This window comes from Coturnix japonica, chromosome 6, assembly GCF_054131305.1.
Source record: "Coturnix japonica strain WE chromosome 6, WE-NBRP24, whole genome shotgun sequence".
Classification (NCBI taxonomy): domain Eukaryota; kingdom Metazoa; phylum Chordata; class Aves; order Galliformes; family Phasianidae; genus Coturnix; species Coturnix japonica.
In genome coordinates, this window is record NC_140668.1 from 24,330,937 (window position 1) to 24,352,974 (window position 22,038).

A 22,038-nucleotide genomic window follows, 5' to 3' on the forward strand; every position below is an offset into this window, starting at 1 on the left:
GATAGTTGCTCCCATTCAGAAAAACTGTAATAAAAACCAACCCAACCCCAAACACTCCAAATAATTTCCTGTTTCCTGAGAATTCCAGGGGGAGGTGGCTGCCTGAATCCTCAAATGGTTGGAGGATCCTTCTGGTTTCCAGGGGACACAGTAGGGATGCTCAGGGTCCCGGTCCAGGAAGCAGTAGCTGGGATGGTGGCAGGCTCCAGCAGAAAACCCTTTAGTGCTTCCATCCAAACCCTGTTTGCAGGGCCATCTGGAGACATAAATCACTGCAAAGTATTTCGGCTTGGAGAAACTGGAACCTGCTCTAGTCAAAACTCAGTCACCTCTGATGACTGCTTTCGTTTTATTTTACATAATTTGCCACAAGTCAGTTGCCACAATGAAGAACAGTCCACTAAAGCTTGCAGGGAGACTCTCCGATGCTGTTTTTCTCCTGTGTTTTCTCATAGAGGATCAGGATAAGCCGTTCTTTCTGCAAGAGACTTGGCTGCAGTACTGTGCCTGCTTACACACAGCCTGGCCTCAGTGCTCCAAAGCTTTGCTGCTGAATTGGAGAACAAGCAGTGCACAGCCAGCCCCATGGACCCTGGCCCTGCCTACTGTAGCTTAACCTGCAACCTAAAGTGGTTTCACTGCCACTGGTCCCACAGGAATTGACAAGAGGTGTGGGCTCTAGAACCACACCAGCTCACCTATGCAAGCCTGACAGGAGGTGGAAACTTGAGCTGCTGGGACTGGGATCACTGGGGCTGAGCCTTCTCTTCTGCAAGATTCTTCCTTTTCTAATAACTCCACCAAGAGCTGACCTGACATAAGGTACAAAAGCCTCAGGCTGGTTCTGCTGCTGACATTCCCCCGCTGTGAAGCCTTGCTGTTTGAAGCCATGCAGTGAGCAGCGTGTAGACAACTCACTGGGGAGGAGAACCTGCCTTTGGTCTGAGAGAGGTCCCAGTGTTGGGTGGACACTGTGGAGAGGGTTGGTCTGCAGTATGGATGCCAGTACGAGACTCTCAGCTTGGATGCAGTGTATAATGGCTGGGTTGGAAGTGACTTTAAAGCCCATTCAGTTCCCACCCTGTCATGGACAGGGCTGCCACCCACTAGATCAGGCTGCCCAGGGCCCCATCCAACCTGCCTTGAATGTCTGCAGTTTCCTTTCACATGTGCAGAGACCACTTTCATTTGTGTTCTGCTCTGAATCAACATGACCATCCCCTGAGTGCCAGCAGGACTCTGAGCACTGATACGGTGTTCTGTCTTAGGGGAATAAGCAAGGAAACCCCACCAGCTCTTGGTAATTGCAGAAGCATAGCAAGGAACTTTATGCTGACATCTACTGATAAACCAGAAGGAAACCCAGACAGATTATTCACAATCCTCAGCCCAGCACAACTATGTCTACATCACAAACTGTCCGCCTATAGCACTGCAGGCAGATGCTGAATTTCTGTATTTTGACTGTGGGTCTGAAGGATAGTAGACTTGTTGGAAGAATATCACCAGATTTCAGCCTTAAATAACCTAGGAGAAGGATCTGGTTGAAAATCAGGTTAGAAAGGAAACTCCTGACCCTGGAGCAAGTGATTACAACAATTAAGTTGTCAATATAACAACTGCATATATGCCTGAGGTACCAGCATCACAGTGAGGCTAGGTGAGGAACCAGATCCTTGGCTCTAGTCTTCACAACAGCCGTGGCTACAAAGGGACCCTGAAGCATGAAGGAACCACATCTAGGATGAAATCTCATCCCTTGCCTTGCAAGGGGGCAGAGGCTTTTCCACAGGAAGAAAACTGCTGTATCAGAGATTTCTTCACTGACATGCATGGGGCTGACTCAGCCACATCTCAGAAGTCACCAGCTCAAAGATGTTTTCCAGATCATCCAGGAAATGAAATTACTTGGCGACTCCCCAGTAGGAGCATCCAGCTCCTTGCACTGTGGAGTAGTAGACAGGATAAGTGGAAAAGCAAAGTAAACAGTCATTCCCAACTGCTGGGAAAAGCACTTGGATAAACCATCTGGCCTGGACAACGGGACTGAACAAAGCAAGTTTGCCTGGCTGCACGCTTTACTGTGACTTGAAAACCAAGGGCCATCCTACCAACAATGCAAGCTCTGGAGACACTAGGAAGGGAAAGAATAAAAACAGAACACATTGATTGCTTAGCAACAGAACTGGTTTAAGAGGAATCGTTCTGGTTGCCTGGTAAATAAGGTCAGATTGCTTTGTTCAGAAAGGCTTACGGTTATACTGCATGTCATACCCAAAGCAAAAACTGGCATTATCTATATCCACGAGGTTGGTGCTTCTTCCTCTGGAAAGATGGGCCCTCCTGTTTGATATATAAACAAACTCTCATTCAGTTTCAATGAGGGCTAGAGGCAACAAGCCAAGAACACTCAGCACTTCTGAAATACTGAATTGAGGGGTATCAAAACTGTCAGCCCAGTCAGGAGACATTTCCAAACAGCAGCCACTGAAGTAATAAATCTGGCTCAGAACATTGTTTTTAAGACATGATAGTACACAAGTCCTGCATTATGAAGAATTCCACATTCTGACAGCAGGGAAGCTGAGACACGGGCTTAACCAGCAGGGAGTGACACAGCCAGGACCTGACTCCAGACCTCCAAGCTTTCTACATAGAGACAGCTTTATGACGCTACTGTACTCACAAGCAGAGATCTCCTTAGATTCCCTAGCCTACAAGAGACAGAAGTTTAACATTTACATCCTCCTGACACATCACAACTCACCTTTTTATCCAGTTTCCTGCCAGCCATACTCAGAGTAATCACCCTGTTGTCCGACAGCTCTTGAGCAGCTATCTGAAAGACAAGGGGAAGCTGTGTTCATATTTCATACGAAAAGTCAGTGAACACTGAACTAAGGAGGGCAATCCTGCAACGTGAGGATGCACATCTTGGAGCTGTGCAACTCCTACAAAAGTAATTCTCAAGTTTCTCAAGACCTAACATACACAATATCCCACTACTGGAAAGTTAAAATGATTTTGCCCAGGGTCGCACAGCTGCCAGCAAAACAACCACCAGAGCCAGACTCATGCAGCCAGTTCTGTGCATCACTGCTGCCCAGAGTGGGGCCATGTTCACCTACCATCACCCATCAAGATGGCCCAAGGACAAAGACCACTGCAGCTCCTGATGGCTGTAGCAGGCACAAATGCAGCCCACACTACTTCAGTTTCAAAGATTTTTCTCACACACCCTCCAAAATGGCTTTGACTGCCAAAGACCAGTGGGCTGGTTTTGTCTGGAACACCATCTAATGAATCTCCTGGTATTTTAAGAAAGCAAATGTTTATTACAACCCCCCCCCCCAGCTTTTATTCATTTCTGTTAGCAGTTGCTTTCTGAATCACTTGCATTTCTTCTCCAGGCTGTGTCCTACCCAAGCATCTGCTCCCCACCTCCCGTCTCCTGTTCTTCCCTTTCCCACAGCATCACTCCTTCACACAGCCACAGGTGGACATGCACGATGGTCAAAGTGGTATAAGGAACAGGTGCTGCAGGGAGACAAATTACCTTTGCAGACCACAGCAGACCCAACCTGGAGTCCCTGCAATTTTGGGCTCTTCAGAGGCCAAGGTAGAGCTGGGCCGCACATACAAACCACGGTGACATCTCCCTATGGAAACTAACATCCCCAGTGCTTTGTAAAGACCTCAAGATTCATTCCTACAGTGATGAGCTTTGGGATTTTCCACACCTTTCAAACCTCAGGACTCTCACTCAGTCCCAGTACTCCAGCCGAGGCACTTCTGTTGCACTCAGCCCAATGACATTTGTGTGTTGCAGTTAAGAAAATGGACCTGGATAAAGCTGAAGGGACCATGGGTGAAGAAAGCAGAACGTGGGTGAGGACAGCGGGGTTTGGCTCCCAACCCTACATTCTGTGAGCACAAAGAAGATTGTCTCAGTTGGTGCTGGCAGCATTAACCCCAGCGCACAGCAATGTGTCAGGCTTGGAGGACCCAACACTGCCAGCACACAAAGCAAAGAAGCAGACATCCCAGCCCCCTTGGTTCTAATGATGCATTAGTGACAGATCAGAAGCTTCCTCCTCTAAAGCTGGAAACCTTTGAACTTGACTGGAAACTTTTCAACTGCTCCAGTTCTTCCTGCTCCAGTAGCAGGTATGGGGCAGCAAGAGCCCGCTCCTGGGGAAGGCACATGGCATCAGGTGCCCACTGCAGGCTTCAATGCAGCTTCCCCTTCTGCCTTTAAAGATTAACTGCAGCAATTAAGAGAGAAAAGCTAACAGCATCTTCCCAGTCTCTAGAGCAAACAGCCATGGGAGATGGCCTTGCAGCAGGCAGATCTTGGTCTTTTAAAATGGTTTTAGACCCATCTGGTGCTTTTAGACCTGCCTGCAGTTTAACTCCACATTGGCCTTTTCTTCTATACCTTCGCTTCTCTAACACAAACAAACTGGAATAGAGAAGTGAACAAAAAGGAGAGGAGATGCGGCATGGGGGGAAAACGAGCCTAAATTTAGTCTCTTCTTTAAAATAATTAAATAAATAGAAATCACTAAATAGATCCACAGCAGGAAAGCCACTGCCCGAAGGGGTCTGCAGCAGGAGCAGAGGCTGTTGCTATGAGACCTGTTGCTACGGCAGAACTCTCATCCTCTTCCTACAAACAAAACCACTGACTGTCAGCAAAGGAATCGGCCCTTTTACCTTTGGCTGCTCCAGGGAGGTCTGAACAAGCGTCACGTACGAGATAACAACCAGCAGCACATATTTACTGCGTTCTTCTCTAGATTTAGCATTTCTTATTTTAGCGCTCAGAGACAAAAGCACAGGCTGAAGTCACCAGACAGGGACTGGGCAATATAATGTCCTCCAAAGAGACCAAAGGTGGGCAGGAAAATGGGAGGCGAGGGAAAAAAAGGGACAACAACCCCAGCCCTGCTGGTGTTCTGCATCACCTGCAGTTTATTATCTGCATTCACACACTCTGTGGGTAAGGTAAATGAGTTACTGTACCGTTATCATCCCTTTCCCAGCTGGCTTGCCATTCCCCAGAAGGAGAGTTCTCGTTATTTTCTTGCTGGAGACAATCTAGGAGAAAAAAAAAGACCACAAAAAATAAAGTCATGTGATCAAATGCAGACTCATAAGCAACTGATCATTGCTCATGTTAGTCAATTCACATTCAGTATACACGGTGGTAAAAGAAAGATCCCACATTCAGAGATGGCCACGATGCTGTCAGTGCCACCACTGCTGCCCAAGAGCCCTGTGAGCTTTCCCCACAGATTGCAGAGCCCCACACAATGACTTGCTGGAACCAGCTGTGCTCTTCTTCCATTCCCACCAGCAAGCCCCTCCAAATCTATGGGTTACAGCTTAAAAGCACAGCCCCATCCATCCTTCTGTCTCCACCCTTGGTTCTATGTCACACAGCCAGAAAATAATAATTAGAAGAAAACCATAATGAAATGGTTTAGCTTCTAGCTGTTGCTATCTAACTACACCTGAATTCCTCCTACTGCTCTCCAGAAATGCTTTTCTCTCTCTTTTTGCAGTTTTGATGCAAAACCCCACTGAGACTCCCACAGCAGTGCTGGGATCTTCAATCCAGCCATGCCCTGCAGCATTGGCTCCAAAACACCCCAGAATCACCAAGTAACAGGGCTAGGTGCCTGTGCCTTGCTGTGGCATGAGACTTCTTCACAACCTGACAAGCAGCAACCATGGACACCCCACAGCCTGCAATTTGATCCCTTGTGAGGTTTCACTTGGCCACAGGGGTCATTACAAGCTTCCAAGTGACCCAACCATCCTTTTAAATCTCACCACACACCTAATTAGCTGCAATAAAACAATCCAGCTAACCTGACAAGGCTCTGATGGCAACACAGAACTGGAAAGTCAGGTGCTGGGCGTGCAGTTCGTCAAAGGCAAGTTGCTGCTGCCCCAGCCTGCTCTCCTCCCCTTCCAACAGCTCATTGTGCCTCAAAACAACCAGACAGGCTTATGGAAACATCTCGCCAGACTAAAAGCAGACCTCAAAAACCCACAGCAATATGGCTGAGTCCACAAGTCCTCCCCATCCCACCCCTCTCCTCCACAGGCCCAGTAATAGCTGAGCTCCTCCAGGACCTTACACAGAATCATTTGGATCAGAAAAGACCTCTCAGACCCCCCAGGTCCAACCCCAACCCAGACAGAGGATGCTTCTCTCCAGTATGAGGCTGCAGCGCCCAACACTCCTGCAAAGCCACAATGAGACTTTGGCTCTGTTTCCTCATGTCCACAAACTCTCTTTTCACAGTGTTCATCAAGACTGTGCCCTTCATAATGAGCACTGCTGAACTGTGCCAGAGGTGACTGCAGCCAACAACAGAACAAATACTGAATGGCTCGGCCTAAACCACTGAGCAACAGCCTGGGCTGTTTCCTGGGCTGTCTCCTAACTTCTACATGATCAGAATTAGGTCATTACAGAACTCTTCTGAAAACACAGACATTAAACCTCGAAGTCTGTAAATGTCAGTGCTCTTTTGACAAGTTCTCAACTTGGCAACAGTGAAATTACTCAGCTCCCTCTGGCATATTCAGTACCAGATAGTACGTAATAAAGTGACCACATTCACCAGCCTCCTTGGACATCTTGGGCCAGCTGTCCATACCAACCCACCTACTACAGTGCCTGCTTTTCCCAGCTCCTTCGCTCATGCCAGGTACCACAGCAGTCCTGGGCAGCTGGAGGCAGAAAAAGAATGGAAAAATCTCCCTCATTTCTTGCCTCTGAGTCAGAGCATGCTCAGAAGACAAAGAAGTTTGGAGAACTTCGCTGCCAAATTCTAACAGGGTCTGGGCTCATGAATGCAAAGACCTTCCAAAGGCTTATAAATCACATCTGTCTCAAAAGCTTTTCCATAGGAAGAGCAGAAGACACATTCCTGCACCAACACGCTACAGTAGGAGGCATGATTTACTACCCAACAGCAAGGTTATTGTGCGTGTATTTTTCAAACGCTGGATCCTCAAACAGAAGGTACCATCCTTACCACAAAAGTTTTGCAAAAAAAAAAATAATCAAGAAGCAGATCTGCAATACATCCTAATTGTAAACACCCGCAAGCTTATCAAGTTCAAATCCAAACTGGTCATCATGGCTATTACTGTAACCCTCACTGGCAAACAGGTACCTCCAACAAGTGCAAGTGTCCAAGGCAATGCCTTCCTGCACCTCCCCAGGGATTTGGTCTCCCTACAAGCAACAGAAGCCCACCCTACAACCAGCTTAGACTTCAGCAAGTGACCAACAGCCCTAATATGAAACACTTGAACCCAAAGAGATCAAGTGTGACCAGCACAGCAGGAATGGCCCAGCAAAATGTACAGCAGCTAAGACAATTTCCCTGTGGCTGCTGTGATATGGGGTCCCTTAGCTGGAGAACAGCAAGATGCAGGGATCTCTTATCAGAGACTCACTGTGCCCAGCGTGCAGGAGAATTCACCAAGGAAGTCATGCTCATATAGCTGTGTGCTCGACTTGTCCTGGTCAAACAGGGCAAACTTGAGCTTCTGCACTTCTTCAAAGTGGTAGTCAACAACAAACTTCTTGGAGAAGGCCGGGTTGAGGTTGTTCACAGCTGTTTCTGTCCTGTCGAGCTGCAAAGACAAAAAGAATGGGCAATCAGACATCTGTACTTTGCATCCTTGTCACTGCAATGTCTCTTCTCTGACTGCTGCTGGAGCCCTGACATCTAGAAGCCCTGTGGTGGCCAACAGAGCATGAGAGCAACAGGTACACAGCAGACACAACCCTAAATGCGTGCAAGGCGGGATGCATCTAAGAGAGAGCTGTGTCCCTGTGGAAAGGGTGCCTGGCCTTGGGGTGGTCTCATACCTTACTGAAGCCACAACCTCTGTGTAAGCTTCTGACATTTGCTTTCCAGGACACAGAATGTCCATCGAGCTGATGTTCTCACACCTCCCACCTGCTGCTCTGGTCCTCTGCCAATCAGACTCACAGCTGTAACGCTTTCAAATGCTTTCAAAGTTGGTAAAGCTATTTCTTCCAGGCCACACAGCTAACAGTAAAAACAAGTGAAGAATCAAATAGTGTCACAACTCCAGCGTTTCCTTCTAGACCTCATAACAAAACATTCACGTGGTTTCTTCCTTCTTGGCCTTTGATGGAAAAAACACTTAAATCACCAAATCACCACAGTCCATTTTTCATGGGTTTCACCAAGCACTAGCAGAAGCAAGAGGCTGGAAGGATGCACAAAGCAGGACTTCAGGGGACTCTGATATCCCAAATAGCTCTGGAATTCCCTCAGCCACATAGAGCATCTTTATAACTTCCTTGGTACAAACAGAATGGGGGATTACGTTGAGCCCAGCACAGGAGAGATGTGAGGTGGGTCCAAATGGGAATCTCCCAGGTCTGAAGTGGGTCTTCCAGCAGCCTAGAGCTTGGCCAGCTGGAGACACAACTCATCCCGGCTGCGGCTGTTGCCTGAAAACAATGCACTGAGCACATCCAGCTTTGCTGTAGCCTCATTTTGTTGATCAGATGGCCTCAACATGCACAGACTTGAGGCTCCAAAGTGCAAAGACAGTGCAAAAAAAACCCTTACCCTTCCATTGCTGCTGCAATACAACCTGGAGTTTGGGTACTCCCGTGTGAAGGAAAGAGAGATCCCCTCAGCTCATGTTTTATTGGAGAGCTGGAGCTGGCAGGTTCTCTTACTGCTACATGCTGCTCTTCTCTTATATTTCAACAGTGGCAGAGGTTGCAGCAGCAGCCCTGGCTTGGACACACTGCAATCCTAAGATATGTAATTAACCATCAGACGCATGGGCTTCATGTCTACACGCACCTGCTGCCATGGGAAACACTTGGCACTGCTCTCCAAAAGGACTTTCCAGAGGGACTTAACTCTGCAGCGCCCTGCAGAGTGCAACGGGTGAAGGCTGATGGATGGTCACAATGCACTCCTCCAAAGCCTCCAAAACCCTCCTGCACCAGCATGCTGGTGGCCACAACCATCCCATGACCAGACTGCTGGCTCCCTAAGCCACAGGAGTAGCAAAGGGCCACCAGCCTGCCCTGAAATGAACAAGGGGAGCCAGCACTCAGATCATTGCAAGACACAACCCAGATCCCATGGCAGCTTGTGTGCAGCAAGCAGCTCCTGTGCTGGCACCATGGACTGCAGGACAGATAGACGCCTGCCAGAGCAGCAGAGCCAGAAATAAACACATCACAGCAGGAAGGGGAAAAAAATAAAGCAAGCACACAGTCTCATAGTCCCAGTGAAACTCATTCAGCACACAAGAGATAACCTGGAGGGACTAAATGAAAATGTGGTACGTTTGTTATATACACACAATTGTAGTAGTTTTAAAGTCAGTCACTTAGTCTGTTTTAATTGCCAGGGGAAGACTGAAGTAAATGCTGTACTCTTAAAATAGCCACCTACCACACCCTCTGGGGAGATGGGAATCAACTAAACCAACACGAGTGGGCTGTGCACCAACTGGGGCAACACAGCTTCACACAGATCCTTCCCTCTCAGCCACCACCCATATGCCTGCTCAGAGAGATGCTCCTGGTCTGCCATCAACGAGCTCTACCTTATCTGAACAGCACAACACAACACAAATCCCCTTTCAAGCCTAGCTAATGAGACTGTGCAGGCAACAGGAATGGATCTGAGCTCCTTTCATGGTATCCTGAGCTAATGGGAAGCCTGAGAACAAGTCAAAGCAGGACAAAAAGCGAGCTCACATCAGGCAGGCACCTGCCCTTTGGGGTAACAGCCATCTGAGAAGGGGCAGCAGGCTGCCTATGCTTCCATCTGCCCCGCTGTTATCCAGAATGTCTCTGCAGCAAGGCTAGAGACAAGCCTGGGATGCTATAGGGCAAATGCAGCACCACAGGTGGGGCCTCACAAAGGCAGAGCAGGAGAGGAGAATCCCCTCCCTTGACCTGCTGCTCATGCTTCTTCTGATGAAGCCCAGGATATGGTTAACTTTCTGGGCTGTAAGCACACACACTGACGGCTTATATCCTGATCTTCACCCACCAGCATCCCCAGGGCATTCCCTGCAGGGCTATTCTCCACCCCTCCAGCTCTCAGTCTGCACTGATACTGGGGATGGCCCTGACCCAGGTGCAGGACCTTGCACTTGGCCTTGTCAATGTGTCCTAAGTTCACCTCCACAGAGTGAGGGGGGTCTTTAACACCCTGATGGCCAAGCATTCCATCACCTGCACATTGCCAGGGTGAAGCACAACTGAATCACAGGCCTCTGCTGCTTGCTGCACATGTATTTCAATCCTCATCTTGGTGCAGCTCTTTACCTTCCACCTTGCTGGTGACCATTCTGTATGAGGACTTGTCACAGCAAGAAATAAACACGCCACTGGCTCCTGCCTTCCCTGAGCACTCAACACAACCATGTGCCCTGCAAAATGCAAAGCTGGTTCTGCATCCCAGCAGCAGTAAAGCACGAAGGTTTTGGAAAAGCAACCAAGGTAACTAAAGACCTGTCTTCAGACAAGAGCCTTGATCCTGGGAGATGCTTTTCCAAGGGGCAGGGAACATGGGATGGACACCATATGGGAGCACAAACATCCTAGGAGCCCCACGTTAAGAGCTGGGCTTCCATACCCCTCTGAGACCAGCAGTGTGGGAGATGAGGACTGCCCAGGCTCAGGAGGGGTGACTCAGAGCAGCACAAAAGTGAGGGCACAGCTGAGTCACAGGCCAGGTTCGTCCTGGCTCCTACAACATGATGTAACCAGGCAGAACACTGACATATTACCCATCTTTATGTCACTTCTAGGCCTGTGCTTTTTGTCTCTCGCTCTACCACCCCCTCCAAGGCTGATTCATGACCATTTTTGTTATTGGGGCTTTTTTAAATTCCTCTTAAGCTCAGTGAGACAAACTAATTGTATTTGGGAACAAATATGACAGCTGGAAGAAGCAGCCCCACTACCCAGGCACAGAGGCTGACACTACTGTGCTACCACAGCACAGGGATGCAGGAAGGCTTGGGTGCTGGCTACACCCACAGCATGCTCCACATGTCTGCAGCCTGGGTCATGCACTGACCTCTGCTGAAAGCACAGCAGCAGAGCACGAAACAACCTGCTGCTGGAGAGCCTATTTTGCCAATTAGACAGCTAAAAATAGCAGAAGGGGAGAAAAAAGCAGAACTTGCATTGTGAGAGAAAAAACCTTGGAATCAAAACTACTGAACTGAGACATTACTGACTGCAAAAGAGGAATTCCTGAGAAGCACAACCAGGTCAAAGAGATGACACCTATCAAGACTGGAAAGCTCATCAGTTTCATCCCAGCTGCTGCTGTGCAGTTAATTGCAGAATGTGGTGAAAGTGAGGTCTGCCCCTACACCCTGCCCGTGACATGAAGATCAGCTGCAGGAAGCCTGAGCTGATGCCCATTGATTCACCATTTCCTGGCCAAGTGCTCAGGCTGCCCCATAAATCCAAGTGTCAGAAAAGAGACCACCCGATTTCCTGGGAACTGGGGTGATTTAATGTCCCTCAGCTGGTCTTTTGAGCTGAGCTGACCAGCACTGAGTCCATCTATCACATCCCAAGGCACTACCTGTCTGCTCCCTCCTGGACAAACCAAAGAGCCCTTACACTGCTTAACTCCAATTGCTCTTCTAAGATGAAATCCACATGTTTTTTCACAGGCATTTTAGCTCAGAAACTTTCCTTCTGCAGCCAAAAGGTATTTTCTAGGCACAGAGCAAAATGTTCTCACACAGACAAGTTTGAATTCAAGACATTCATTCATTCCCAGACAACACTCTGCCCTACAAGGATTGCTGCAGAAGGGAATGACAACTACAGTTTCTGCGTGTGATGTGCTGAACAGTCAATAAAGCACCACAAAAACCACCCTTGGGAGCTCCTGCTCTGCTTCACCTCATTCCAAAACCAGTCTAAAAGTAGAGGATGCAGGCACTCCTAACAAGCAGCCCCAGTCTGCCGTGCTCCACACAACTGAGTTCCCAGACCTTCACTCAGTACAGTCCTATTCCTTAGAAAGCAGCTTCTCAAGTGAAACCCAAGGAACAGCTCTATAAGAGACACGGAATCCAAGGAACAGCTTCTCTCTGCTCACCCCAAAACACATCTTGTTCCAAGCAGGACGTCACGATAGTTAATTGTTCCATGAAGCTTCATATGGAAGTGATGAAGTGCCTTTCAAAGAATCATAAAGGTTGGGATGATGGGCTCACTCCCACCTCACCACAACCTCCCTTTCAGGGGTGCAGAGCAATGCTCTCCCCTGAGCTCCTCTTCTTCCAAAACATCACAGTTCCCTTATAAGACAGTTCTCCAGCCCTGAGGCTGCCAAGAAGCTCCTGCTGCAGTGAAGAAAAGCCCAAACCCTTGCTCTGCTGTACCTTCGAGGGGCTGCCATGATGCTGCAGGGAGAAGCACGACTTGGTCAAGAGACAGCGTGGCAACAAGAAGACCTGCAGAACTTCAGGGGGCTTGAGAGCTTCCACAGGTCCCAATGTAAGCTCATTTGGGAATGTACAGCTCTCTGTTAAAAGCACCTTATGAAAGCCCTTATCACAGGACTCCTGTGCCAGAGTCTGGCTGGGAACTGAGCACAGACGGAAGGAAAAGATAAAGACACTGGAAGAAACGTTAATCCAGCTTGATCCAACCGTGAGTAACACAGAGACTCTTCTCTGGTTAGGAATTAGGGTCTGTCCTCTCTTCTTATCTACCTTGAGGACTTGTTAACAAAGCAAGGCACAGAATTACTCCTTTTTAAGGAATTCTGATCACACAACACTTCTTGCACACATCCATGGGAAAGGATGGTTTATGTGACACCTCCTGCCTTGACTTGGTTGGCTCCTGGGCTCCCACGCCCACGCAGAGCCCAGCCCTGCCAGGATGTGCCAAGGCAGTGGGCTCCTCTGTCCACAGCCTGTCTGCACTGATGAGGTACCCAGACAGGAAGCCAGGTGATTTCCAAGTGCTCTGAAAAATGAAGGAATCGACTCAAGCTTCCTTCACAGGGTGTAGAAGCCACATTCAATACCGTGATCAAAACACAAGTGTCATTAAGGACATTCACAGAGACAAACCATAGGAGGCAGAAATCATGCAGCTTCAAGACTTACCTCCACCCATTTTCCATTGACTTCCATGAACAGGACACAGAAGGGGTCAGACTTGGAAGTGACATCCCTGTCCAGCAGGTTTTGGCCACAGATGGACAGCTCAACTTTGCAGACGCAGTACTGGGAGCCAATGGGCCCCACTGGCGGAGGGGTCCCGGTGTACGCCATGGACTCCAGCAGCAGCAGCTCCAGGCAGTCTGCAGGACAGAGAAAGAGGAGAAAAACCTCAGGGCAAGCAGAAAGGTAGCAGCAGCAAATGACACACAGCCAAAGGCTCACATAGCAGCCACATGGTTCCCCAACTATAGCATGCCCTGGCTTTGCTCCACAAAGAGCAGGTCTGAAAGGAAAGGTGATGTCCACTGTATGTCTCCTAAGAGAGCAGGAAGAAACAAGAGCTGGCAAAGAGCAGCAGGTCCAGTTATCACAGCCATCACTTCTGCCTATGGACAAGTTTGTTCACAGGACATCTCACTGTTGCTGATCTCCCTCCTCACCTCACCGCCTTGCCTTGTTTCTGCTGCAGCACAGCGAGGCAAGGCAAAAGGCAAAGGATCCTGAATGGAGCCGAGGGAATATGGGAAGAGAAGGGAAGCAGAGAACCAGCCAATATTAGGGTGAGAGGAGACTGAGCTGGTCTAACAAGCATGAGCTGGAGCAAGTTCACTGCACTGCAGCAGGGAAAGAGTCCCCTCCTGTATGCCCCACCTCTGTGTCATCCAGGCAGTGAGCAGCCCCAGGTACATCCCCATGCCTTGGGTATACAAACCCTGTGGCTGTGGGCTGGTGAGAAGGGCCTCCCAGCTGAGCAGTGAGCTGGATTCACAGGCAAAGGGATCCCTGAGAGCAGAGCAAGGCCAGTGTGACAGCCGCTGTATGACCGGGTGCAAGGGGTGAATTACAGGGCCTGATAAGATCTCATCTATTCTAAGAGCTTACCAGAAGCCTGCAATCAAAGCTGTGTTACAGAGATAAATGTGAGCTTTATACCATTATTATGCGACAACCCCATCCACCTCCCACAAGGCAGTTTTGCTTTCTGATGCACAGTCCACTTGCAACAAACATAACATGTTTCTGACAGAAAAGAGCAAAGAGAGGGAAGGGATGAGGGAAAGAGAGGAAGAAGCATTTTCAGATTGAGTCAAACTAATAAACTTTTATGGCTGGGGTTGTTATTGGAGAGACGGCTCTGCCCATCAGCTGGTTCAGTACCTTTCTCCAATAGCCCTCCTTGGTTCATCCACATTATCTCAGAACCTCAAACATCATCATCCTCCCCCTGATAAACCATCTGTTTGGCATGGAAATCCCAATTCATTAGCATCAGTTGTTTGTTCTGCCTGGGCACAAGTGTCAGCAGGCGCCCATGCTCTGCTGCTGCTGGAGATGGAGCAGGGATGTGGGGATGGAGTGGGGATGGAGCAGGGATGCTGCTGCTGCAGGGTAAGGAAGGGAACAGGTTCAGCTGTCCCTATCTGCCCAGGGCTCTGACATTTAACCCCTCTGTATCACAACCCAATGCTCACCCAACCAAACGCTGCCGCTCCCAATTGCCAGCAATCCAAAATGAAGCACAGGTGAGGAGCCCTGCTGCCATATCCTTGAGGAGAAACACCACCTGGTTCTTTGAACAGCATCAAAAAGGGTGAAAGAAGACCTCCCAGCCCCTTTACCTCCCAGCCCGGCTGCCCGCAGGCACTACCTGCCTGCTCCTCTCCAAGCCCATGCTGCCAGTTGCAGCTAAAATAAAGATTTTTTATTATTATTATTTTAACACCCAGATCATGCAATCTATGTCCTAAAATAGCCAGGCCTGTTCTATTTCTGCTGCTGCCTTCAACAAGCACACGCAGGGCAGCTGTGCTGGCATAGATGGGGTCCTGCTGGAGCAGGGAGATCTGGGTTGCATGTTTCCATCTCTCCCCTTCCCCCAAATCTCATCACTGCTTCACACAAAGCACAGACAGCAAATGACTCACTGGAAAAAGCTTTTTCCCAGGGCTGGCTGGCACCAGAACATCTGAGTGTGTTGCACGTTGTCTGCAGTCCAACCCTGCCTCTCATCCAGTGGCCTAAGCACCCATAAGGAAGGGGAGCGGTGGCCATCAGTTCCCAGAGCCTGAGATGAGACCTCTCCATCCTGCCCACTGTGTCGTAGGGGTGCCCAGTAAAAAACTCCCCAGGAAGACAAAAGGTGCCACCAGCCTACGATGGCAGCAAAGATGATTTTTCTATCAGGGAGCTGCTGACACAGGCCAGCTCTGCACAGTGGATGGAGATGCCCAAATGAGGTCTTGGCCACCTGTATCACCCCTCTTGCAGCAGCACCCCTGGGCCAGGTGATGGCACACATCCACTACCTTCCCCCAGGGTGATGGGATGCCTGGAGCTCGGAGCTGGCTCTCCACATCTATATTCCAGCCTCTCCTCTCTTTTTGTTCTCATCTCTCTGCATTCACCGCCCTAAATGAAGTCCTCCGACTCACTTGGCACCCGCAGCCAAATATTCTACCAACGTATAATCACAGCTGCCAGCTTCATGCTCATTGTGCTGCCACGTGGTTCCCTAATGCACACCCAGCTCCCCAAAGAATGGCTCTGGGCAGCAGGGAACACACCTGTCCGGTCCCTTCACCCCTATGTCACACCCAGGAACACACCATGGCATCTCTCTGACATCCAGCACTGCCCACAGCAGATGCCTGATAACCAGCCCTAAGCATAGGGTAGAGAGAGGTGTTCCCCATCTGTGGGTTCATACAACTTCAGCAGTCCAGCAATCCCTTCTCCTCCTCCCCCTCCTCCTCTCTTCTTTCCTTCCCCTCCTCCCCTCCCACTCCTCCTCCCTCCCTTCCTCTCTTCCCCTTCCTTCCTTCCCCTTCTCCATCCTCCCTCTCCTTCTTCCCCCTCCTCCTACTCCTTCCTTCCTTCCCATCTCCTTCTTCCTCCTTCTCTTCCTCCTCCTCCTCTTTCTCCCTCCCCCATGGAAGCCCAGTGAGCAGCACATCTCACCGGCCACATCTGCAGCACTAACAGGGAAAAAAAAAGAAAAGTGAAAGAGAAAACAAACCGCCCCAAAACTCGGACACGGGGTCAGAGTTTACGTTACGAAAGGAAACAGATGCACAGCTCTTAGGGAAGCAGAACAATAACAGCTCCTCATAGGGAGGGAGGGTGAGCACAGAGCCTAGAGTGGGACAGCGGGCTGTGATGTGATGCAGAACATGGGGGGCTCCTAATGTTAACAGTACCCTCGTATTTCAGTGATTCCTCTCTGTAGGAAAGAAGGAATCAATATCGCTCTCTTCATAGAGAACAGAAGGCTTCTCTTTTCCTGGGGAAGTGCACCGATTCCTGCAGGACGGCACAGAAGCCATGACTCAATTTACCCACTACAGCCTCCTTGTAGGGGAGAAGCAGAGAACAGGAGAGATGGCAGCCAAGCAGGTAGTTCTGGGTTCACACAGAGGACATCTCTGAGCTCAGTTCTGTAAACAAACATGGTCACGGACAGGATTATTTTGCAAAGCAAAGCGTTTGCAGTGCAGCCTCACCCAGGTATCACAGTGGACTCACCAGCCTGCACCTGGTGCCCGTAACAGCTCAGTACATGAACGTGTCATCAGCCCATCCTGTTGGAACTGTCCCAGCACCCAGACCCTTGGCTGGGTCACAGTTTGACTATTTCCATCACTTTTTTCCCCTCCAGGATCATTCCTCACTTGTTCCCTGCTCCTGGAACAGCCCAGGTGGGTCTGAGAGCACCACAGAGCAAAGGGAGGGCTGGGCTGTCTCCAGCCTCCAACCAGGCCCCATTGCCACTCATTTGGCTGGTACACACCACAACAACCACACGTTTTCATTTAAATACACGCTTCCTCTCAGGCTTGATTTAGGGAAATGTGTGATTTAGGGCAGAAAATAGAGTGATGTCACTGTGAATGCTGGCGATGGCAGCGAACCCTCAGCAGGCTGCATTTATTGTGAATGCTGGAGACAGATCCCAGGGCTGGGGCTCTGGGGTGCAAGGAGCCAGGAGATGCCATCAGCTGCACTGCTGCCTTCCCACCCTCATATGAGATGGAAACTATTTGTTCCTTCCATCCCCAGCACGCTTAGTGTATATTGGCTTATTGAGAAGCTTATCTAATATATTAAACCTCAAATTCTCTTCTTCCAAATTGTAATTGAATTCCTATTCCCAGCCAACACGAGGCAGAAGGGGGAAAAAAATCACTTCAGCAATGAGAAATATCCTTAAGCATTTTCCAACATCACTACACACCTGCAGCCCCCGGGCCCCTCCACCCCACGCAAGGGCAGGACTTGGCAGAGAGGGGTTTCCCAGTCAGCCTCCAGCAGCAGCAGGGCTGGCTGTGGGGCAGGAATCAGGGCTTCCAGCACCCTATAAGCAATGTGTCCCATCACCATCCCCAACCCACATCTATTAGGGTCACCATAAGCCAGCCAGGGCATGCACTGGGCTTGCTGAGCAGCCAGAAGTTCAAAGCCCAAATAAGCACTAATTAAGTTTTGTGCAATGCTCATTCACACCAATGCACTGACACCGAGGCACAATGATGCTGGGGACAGAAGCCAAGCAGGAGGGCAGTGATGGAGGAGGCACTGATGACAGCCCTGCAGCCGGTGCTCAGCCTCGCACTGCACACAGACAGAACATCAGCTCTCAGAACCCACCTTTTCCTTTCCTAAAGGATTCCCTCCCCACAGCCCGGCACGAAGCTTCGCCCTGATAGGGTTTTGTGCAGCAGGGACACGAAACCCCAAACACTGCTTGTAAGGGGACTGAAGCCTGGTGGATTCACGGCTCCTTTAGAAGCCACCGGAGGGAATGTTAAACTTGCTTGGAGTGGTTGTGCAGAGCTGGACGTGTCAATTAGCAGCAAAACTTGTGTCCCCAGCCCCGATTTGTTCCCATCTGTAACACAAGCCCCGCAGTGCCCAATGCTTCCTCCTCAGCTTCTGGATCTCAAACCCAGGCGATCTGGTCCCAAAGGCCCAGACAGAGCAGACAAGAAGCACAGCCCCCAACTCACCTGCGCCCAGCCAGCAGCCCGAGCTGTGAAGGATGAGTCAGGAACCTCCACAAAGGTTTCAAAGAAGCCGTAAGGAGTTCTTAGCGGAGCGACAAGGAGGCATTTTGCTGCTGCTTTCAGCCGTTTGGTCGCTCGGCTCCCTCCCAACAACGGCTACCACCAAATAAATCCACCTCTCCTGCTCCTCGCCCACCCCAGGACCGAACGGCTCCCACACAACGGGGCAGTGCGGAGCGTTCCCATCGCAGAACCACCACTGCCGGCAAACACCTCCGACATCAGCCGGCCGCACCACCACCGCTAAGCCCCGTCCCGTCCCGTCCGCACTCACCGCACACCGCGGGCTCAGCTCCTCGCCATGGCCGCTGCCCGCCGCCTCTGTGGGGGTGCGGCCCTCAGCGCCGCCCCCTCCTCCGCCCCCTCAGGCGGCCCCGCGCGCGGGGACCGAGCGGAGCCCGGTGAGGAGCCGCCGTGGGCGGGAATGGTCCGGCTCAGCCCCGAGCCCTTCGTGGGCCCCGCTGGGTTTTTGGGGCGGTGATAAAGACGAAATCACGTCGTAAAGGATCTATAAACGCTCCAGGCTAACGGTGTGGGTGGGAAGGGATGCGGGGAGCCCTCAGCTTCCACCCTGGGAAACTTTGGGATTGGGCACGGAGGATTGGAGGCACAACGGGACGGAGCGACACTGACAGGATCAGGCTGGGACCGGGGGTGGGACGGGATCATCACGGGTAGAAAAGACCCCCGAGGTCTGCTAAGCAACTGTCCGCCTTCCAGCAGCTCTGCCCTCGTCCCTCAGCGCCTCCCTGGGCAGCCCGTCCCAATGTCCCAGCACTCTTTTCCTAACACCCATCCTGATCTCATCCCTCATCGCAGCTCCTCGAAACGCTGAGATTTAACACAGCGACGTGTCAGGCCCGAAGCAGCCGATACAGCAGGCAGGGCTCTGCTGACACCTGGCGTCCTGCGCTCCCTCTAAGCAGCCACAATCGGGGCTGATGGGTGCCGGTAATCGGGGATCTGGGGGTGAACCTGGAGCTGTAGGGGACCATGGAGCCTTCCCAGGCACTGTGTGATGCCTCAAGCCCAGGGCAGTGCTGCACTGACAGCCCTGAGTTTCCACCTCGCTCCCATTCCTGCCCTGCAGTTTGCTCTTTCCAGGGCAAACGCTGCTGTAAACAAAATTCCATGAGCTCACCGCAAGGATGAAATATTTGCAGCACAAACGCATAAGGAAAACATTATAATACAAGTTAATAAATAATGAGAACCACATAGCTGCAATGCAAGCTGTCGTTCCATGCAGACAAGGGGCAGCTGTGGTCGGTCTCATTGGCAGTACATTGAACTCAGTGCTTGGGATCTTCTCCCTTTGGTCTCCACAGGTCCAGCAGCAGCACGGCCAGGCTTTGGGATTCAGTGGTAGAGGCCTGAAGGATCCTTTCTGCAGTCCACACTGTGGTGTGTCAAGCTAACTTATCCCTCACATCACCTCAAAGACACTGCGGGCCATCCAAACGCCACCAAAACCCTGCAGAGCTGCACAGGAAAGCAGGCGTATCTTCTCACAATGAACAGTCACAGCTCTCTTACAAGCCTCAGTACTTTCAGTTTGCTCACTGAAATACATGGCAGTATCAGCCTACCCATAATATCTCCATGCAAATACAGATCACTGCCCGACCATCACTGCTGGACAACCATTGATCCATCATTCACTCTACAATAACACAAAGGCTTTACCAGGAAACAAAAGCAGTTCTGCAGGAGGGAAAGCCTGCTATGAAGCAAACAACCTACATTACAGCCTTTGGAGGTATCTTACAAAGAGCTACACACAGTTTCCAAGCAGCTTGTTCCAGTGCATTCGTATCTGTGTCAACAGTTCACGGTTCTGTAAGAAAAAAAGACATCCTCTCCTGGAGGATGTTCATCCTTTGATTGGAACATCCTGGAGGTGTTGCAATCTTGATTAAAGATAATGAAGCATTCTGCTTGTTTTCTGGAAGTGTCATCAGATGCATCTCATCATCCCAAAACTAGCTGGAGAGTTGGTACAGTGAGAATGCTGCCTGCTCAGCAGCGGTTCTTCAGGCTTTTGGTTCACAATGAAAGCTCACCATAAACAAAACACACGTAAGTGCTCACATCTCATCCAGTGCAACGAAGGAAGACATAATCACAGGTTTTAACTGGAGGAATTCTGGTTTCCTGTGTTCTTCAGGATCCCTTTTAGTGCAATTCTTGAGGTCAATGGGAAACAGAGAGCAATTGCTATCAGGCGAGGCCTGTCCTTTGCTAACAGAAGGAGAAGCACAGTCTTGGGTCTTGGCTTGTCAAACTTTCAGCGAGGTCCTTGGGCACCGGGTTGTCCCACAGCCTGCAATGACAGCAAACACAGAATGCAGGACTTGGCATGGTGGGCCAGGAGGTGGCACACCCAGCACAGCAGTTAAATGGAAGAAGCAGCTTTGGGTTCTTATCAAAGCTGGTCCGAAAGTGAGACAGGAGCAAAGCAGGGTCTAAGCTCAGCAACACAGCAGCAACTCAGCACACGCCTGCCTGCTAAGATGGGCTCAGTGATCGAGGCTGGGAGAGGCCTAAGCTTTGAAATGCCCTCAGGCCTTTTGTCCCAGGACTCTCTCTGGTCCAGCAAACCCCCACTTTCCATGGCTTGTGCCTGGATGCCCTGCAGCATCCTAGTCCATGCAAGACAACCTGGGGCAGCAGGCCAGCACAAGTCACATCTCTCCCGTGATGGGTCACCCCATTCTCCTAAATGGGCCAACACTCAGCCCCAGCCCTCAGTGACACCTTATGAACTCACCTTATGAACTGAATTTCTGGGCACCTGACAAGTTCCTCTGCCAACTTGGTAGCACCACGGGCACCAATGCAATTTTTCTCCAGGCTGTGTTAAAAAAAAAAAACAAAAGAGTTTTAAAAAGCAAAACCAAATCAAGAGCAGAAAACAGCAGAACCATCGCTACCTCTTTTCTCTTGTCTAAGAGCTACACTTTTGCACAAGCACAACCACGTTCCACAATGGACACCAGCCTCGTCTTGATGACCACAGCCCTATTTATACAAGAAGCACGCACTGCTGCCCACAGCCTCCTTCTAGCAATAGGACTTGTAAGCTCTACTGCATGTTTTCCCTGCCCAAGACAAACAAAACTCAGATCCTGATCCCGTGAACCACAAACTATTATTTTTGTCCAGCTGAGGGATGGAAGGCGCACACCACATGTTCCAAAGGGCCAAGGGGAGGGAAGCAGATGATGGTCCCTATCACCGAATAGTGCTGCACTGTGATGCCACTGGATCAGACCTGAATGTGTAACATTGAACCCAGCTCCAGCACAGGAGCAGCATCAGAACTTCCCATGTTCTCCCATGGCCGAGGGCCCACAGTTAGGCCACGACAGCCTGGGTTATGTATTTCTTGCCCTGCCACAGGCTGTCTGAGAAGGGTACTCATCTATCCAGACCACCCTAGGCACCAAAGAGAAGTAACAGACTGCAAGCAGCAGCTCACTTGAGACTGTTAGATGACATGGCTCGCACTCAAGGAATACCATTTTGTCTTTCCTGAAGCATAGGTCGGATAGCGTTTGCTTAGATACCCACAGCAAATACATCCAATTAAACAAGTCTGCCTCAGCACCTCTGTGCTCTATGCATCATCCAAGCAAGGCTGGCCTTTGGCAGCAGGCTAAGTAAGCATTCAGATGGCAGAAGCCTGTCCGCCTGCTGCTCCTACATTAATCCCACAGCAGTACTGCAGCTG

At 50.3% G+C, this 22,038-nt stretch overlaps 2 protein-coding genes across 13 annotated transcripts in view; both read right to left on the reverse strand.

Moving 5' to 3' along the window:
• CPNE2 (copine 2) overlaps positions 1 to 18,630 on the reverse strand; it is a 35,905-nt gene extending 17,275 nt beyond the window's left edge. For 2 of the 5 annotated variants that reach the window (XR_014947739.1, XM_015873697.3), the window contains exons 1-5: positions 18,580 to 18,630; positions 13,189 to 13,385; positions 7,483 to 7,662; positions 5,026 to 5,100; positions 2,768 to 2,839 (exon numbers count right to left, since the gene is read on the reverse strand). Coding sequence is in view for 4 of the 5 variants with exons in the window: in XM_015873697.3 (XP_015729183.2) it covers positions 2,768 to 2,839; positions 5,026 to 5,100; positions 7,483 to 7,662; positions 13,189 to 13,356 (495 nt within the window). In the remaining variant the exon portion in view is untranslated. Of the gene's footprint in view, positions 1 to 2,767; positions 2,840 to 5,025; positions 5,101 to 7,482; positions 7,663 to 13,188; positions 13,386 to 14,717; positions 14,811 to 16,442; positions 16,675 to 18,248 lie in introns of those variants that run through there. The other 3 variants (XM_015873695.3, XM_085551717.1, XM_015873696.3) reach the window with 3 other exon arrangements.
• Positions 18,631 to 19,478: 848 nt separating this feature from the next.
• Positions 19,479 to 22,038, reverse strand: part of NLRC5 (NLR family CARD domain containing 5) — a 34,033-nt gene continuing 31,473 nt past the window's right edge. For all 8 annotated transcript variants that reach the window (XR_001557639.3, XM_085551711.1, XM_085551709.1 and 5 more), the window contains 2 exons: positions 21,076 to 21,159; positions 19,479 to 20,628 (listed from right to left, as the gene is read on the reverse strand). Coding sequence is in view for 7 of the 8 variants with exons in the window: in XM_085551711.1 (XP_085407837.1) it covers positions 20,547 to 20,628; positions 21,076 to 21,159 (166 nt within the window). In the remaining variant the exon portion in view is untranslated. The remainder of the gene's footprint in view (positions 20,629 to 21,075; positions 21,160 to 22,038) is intronic.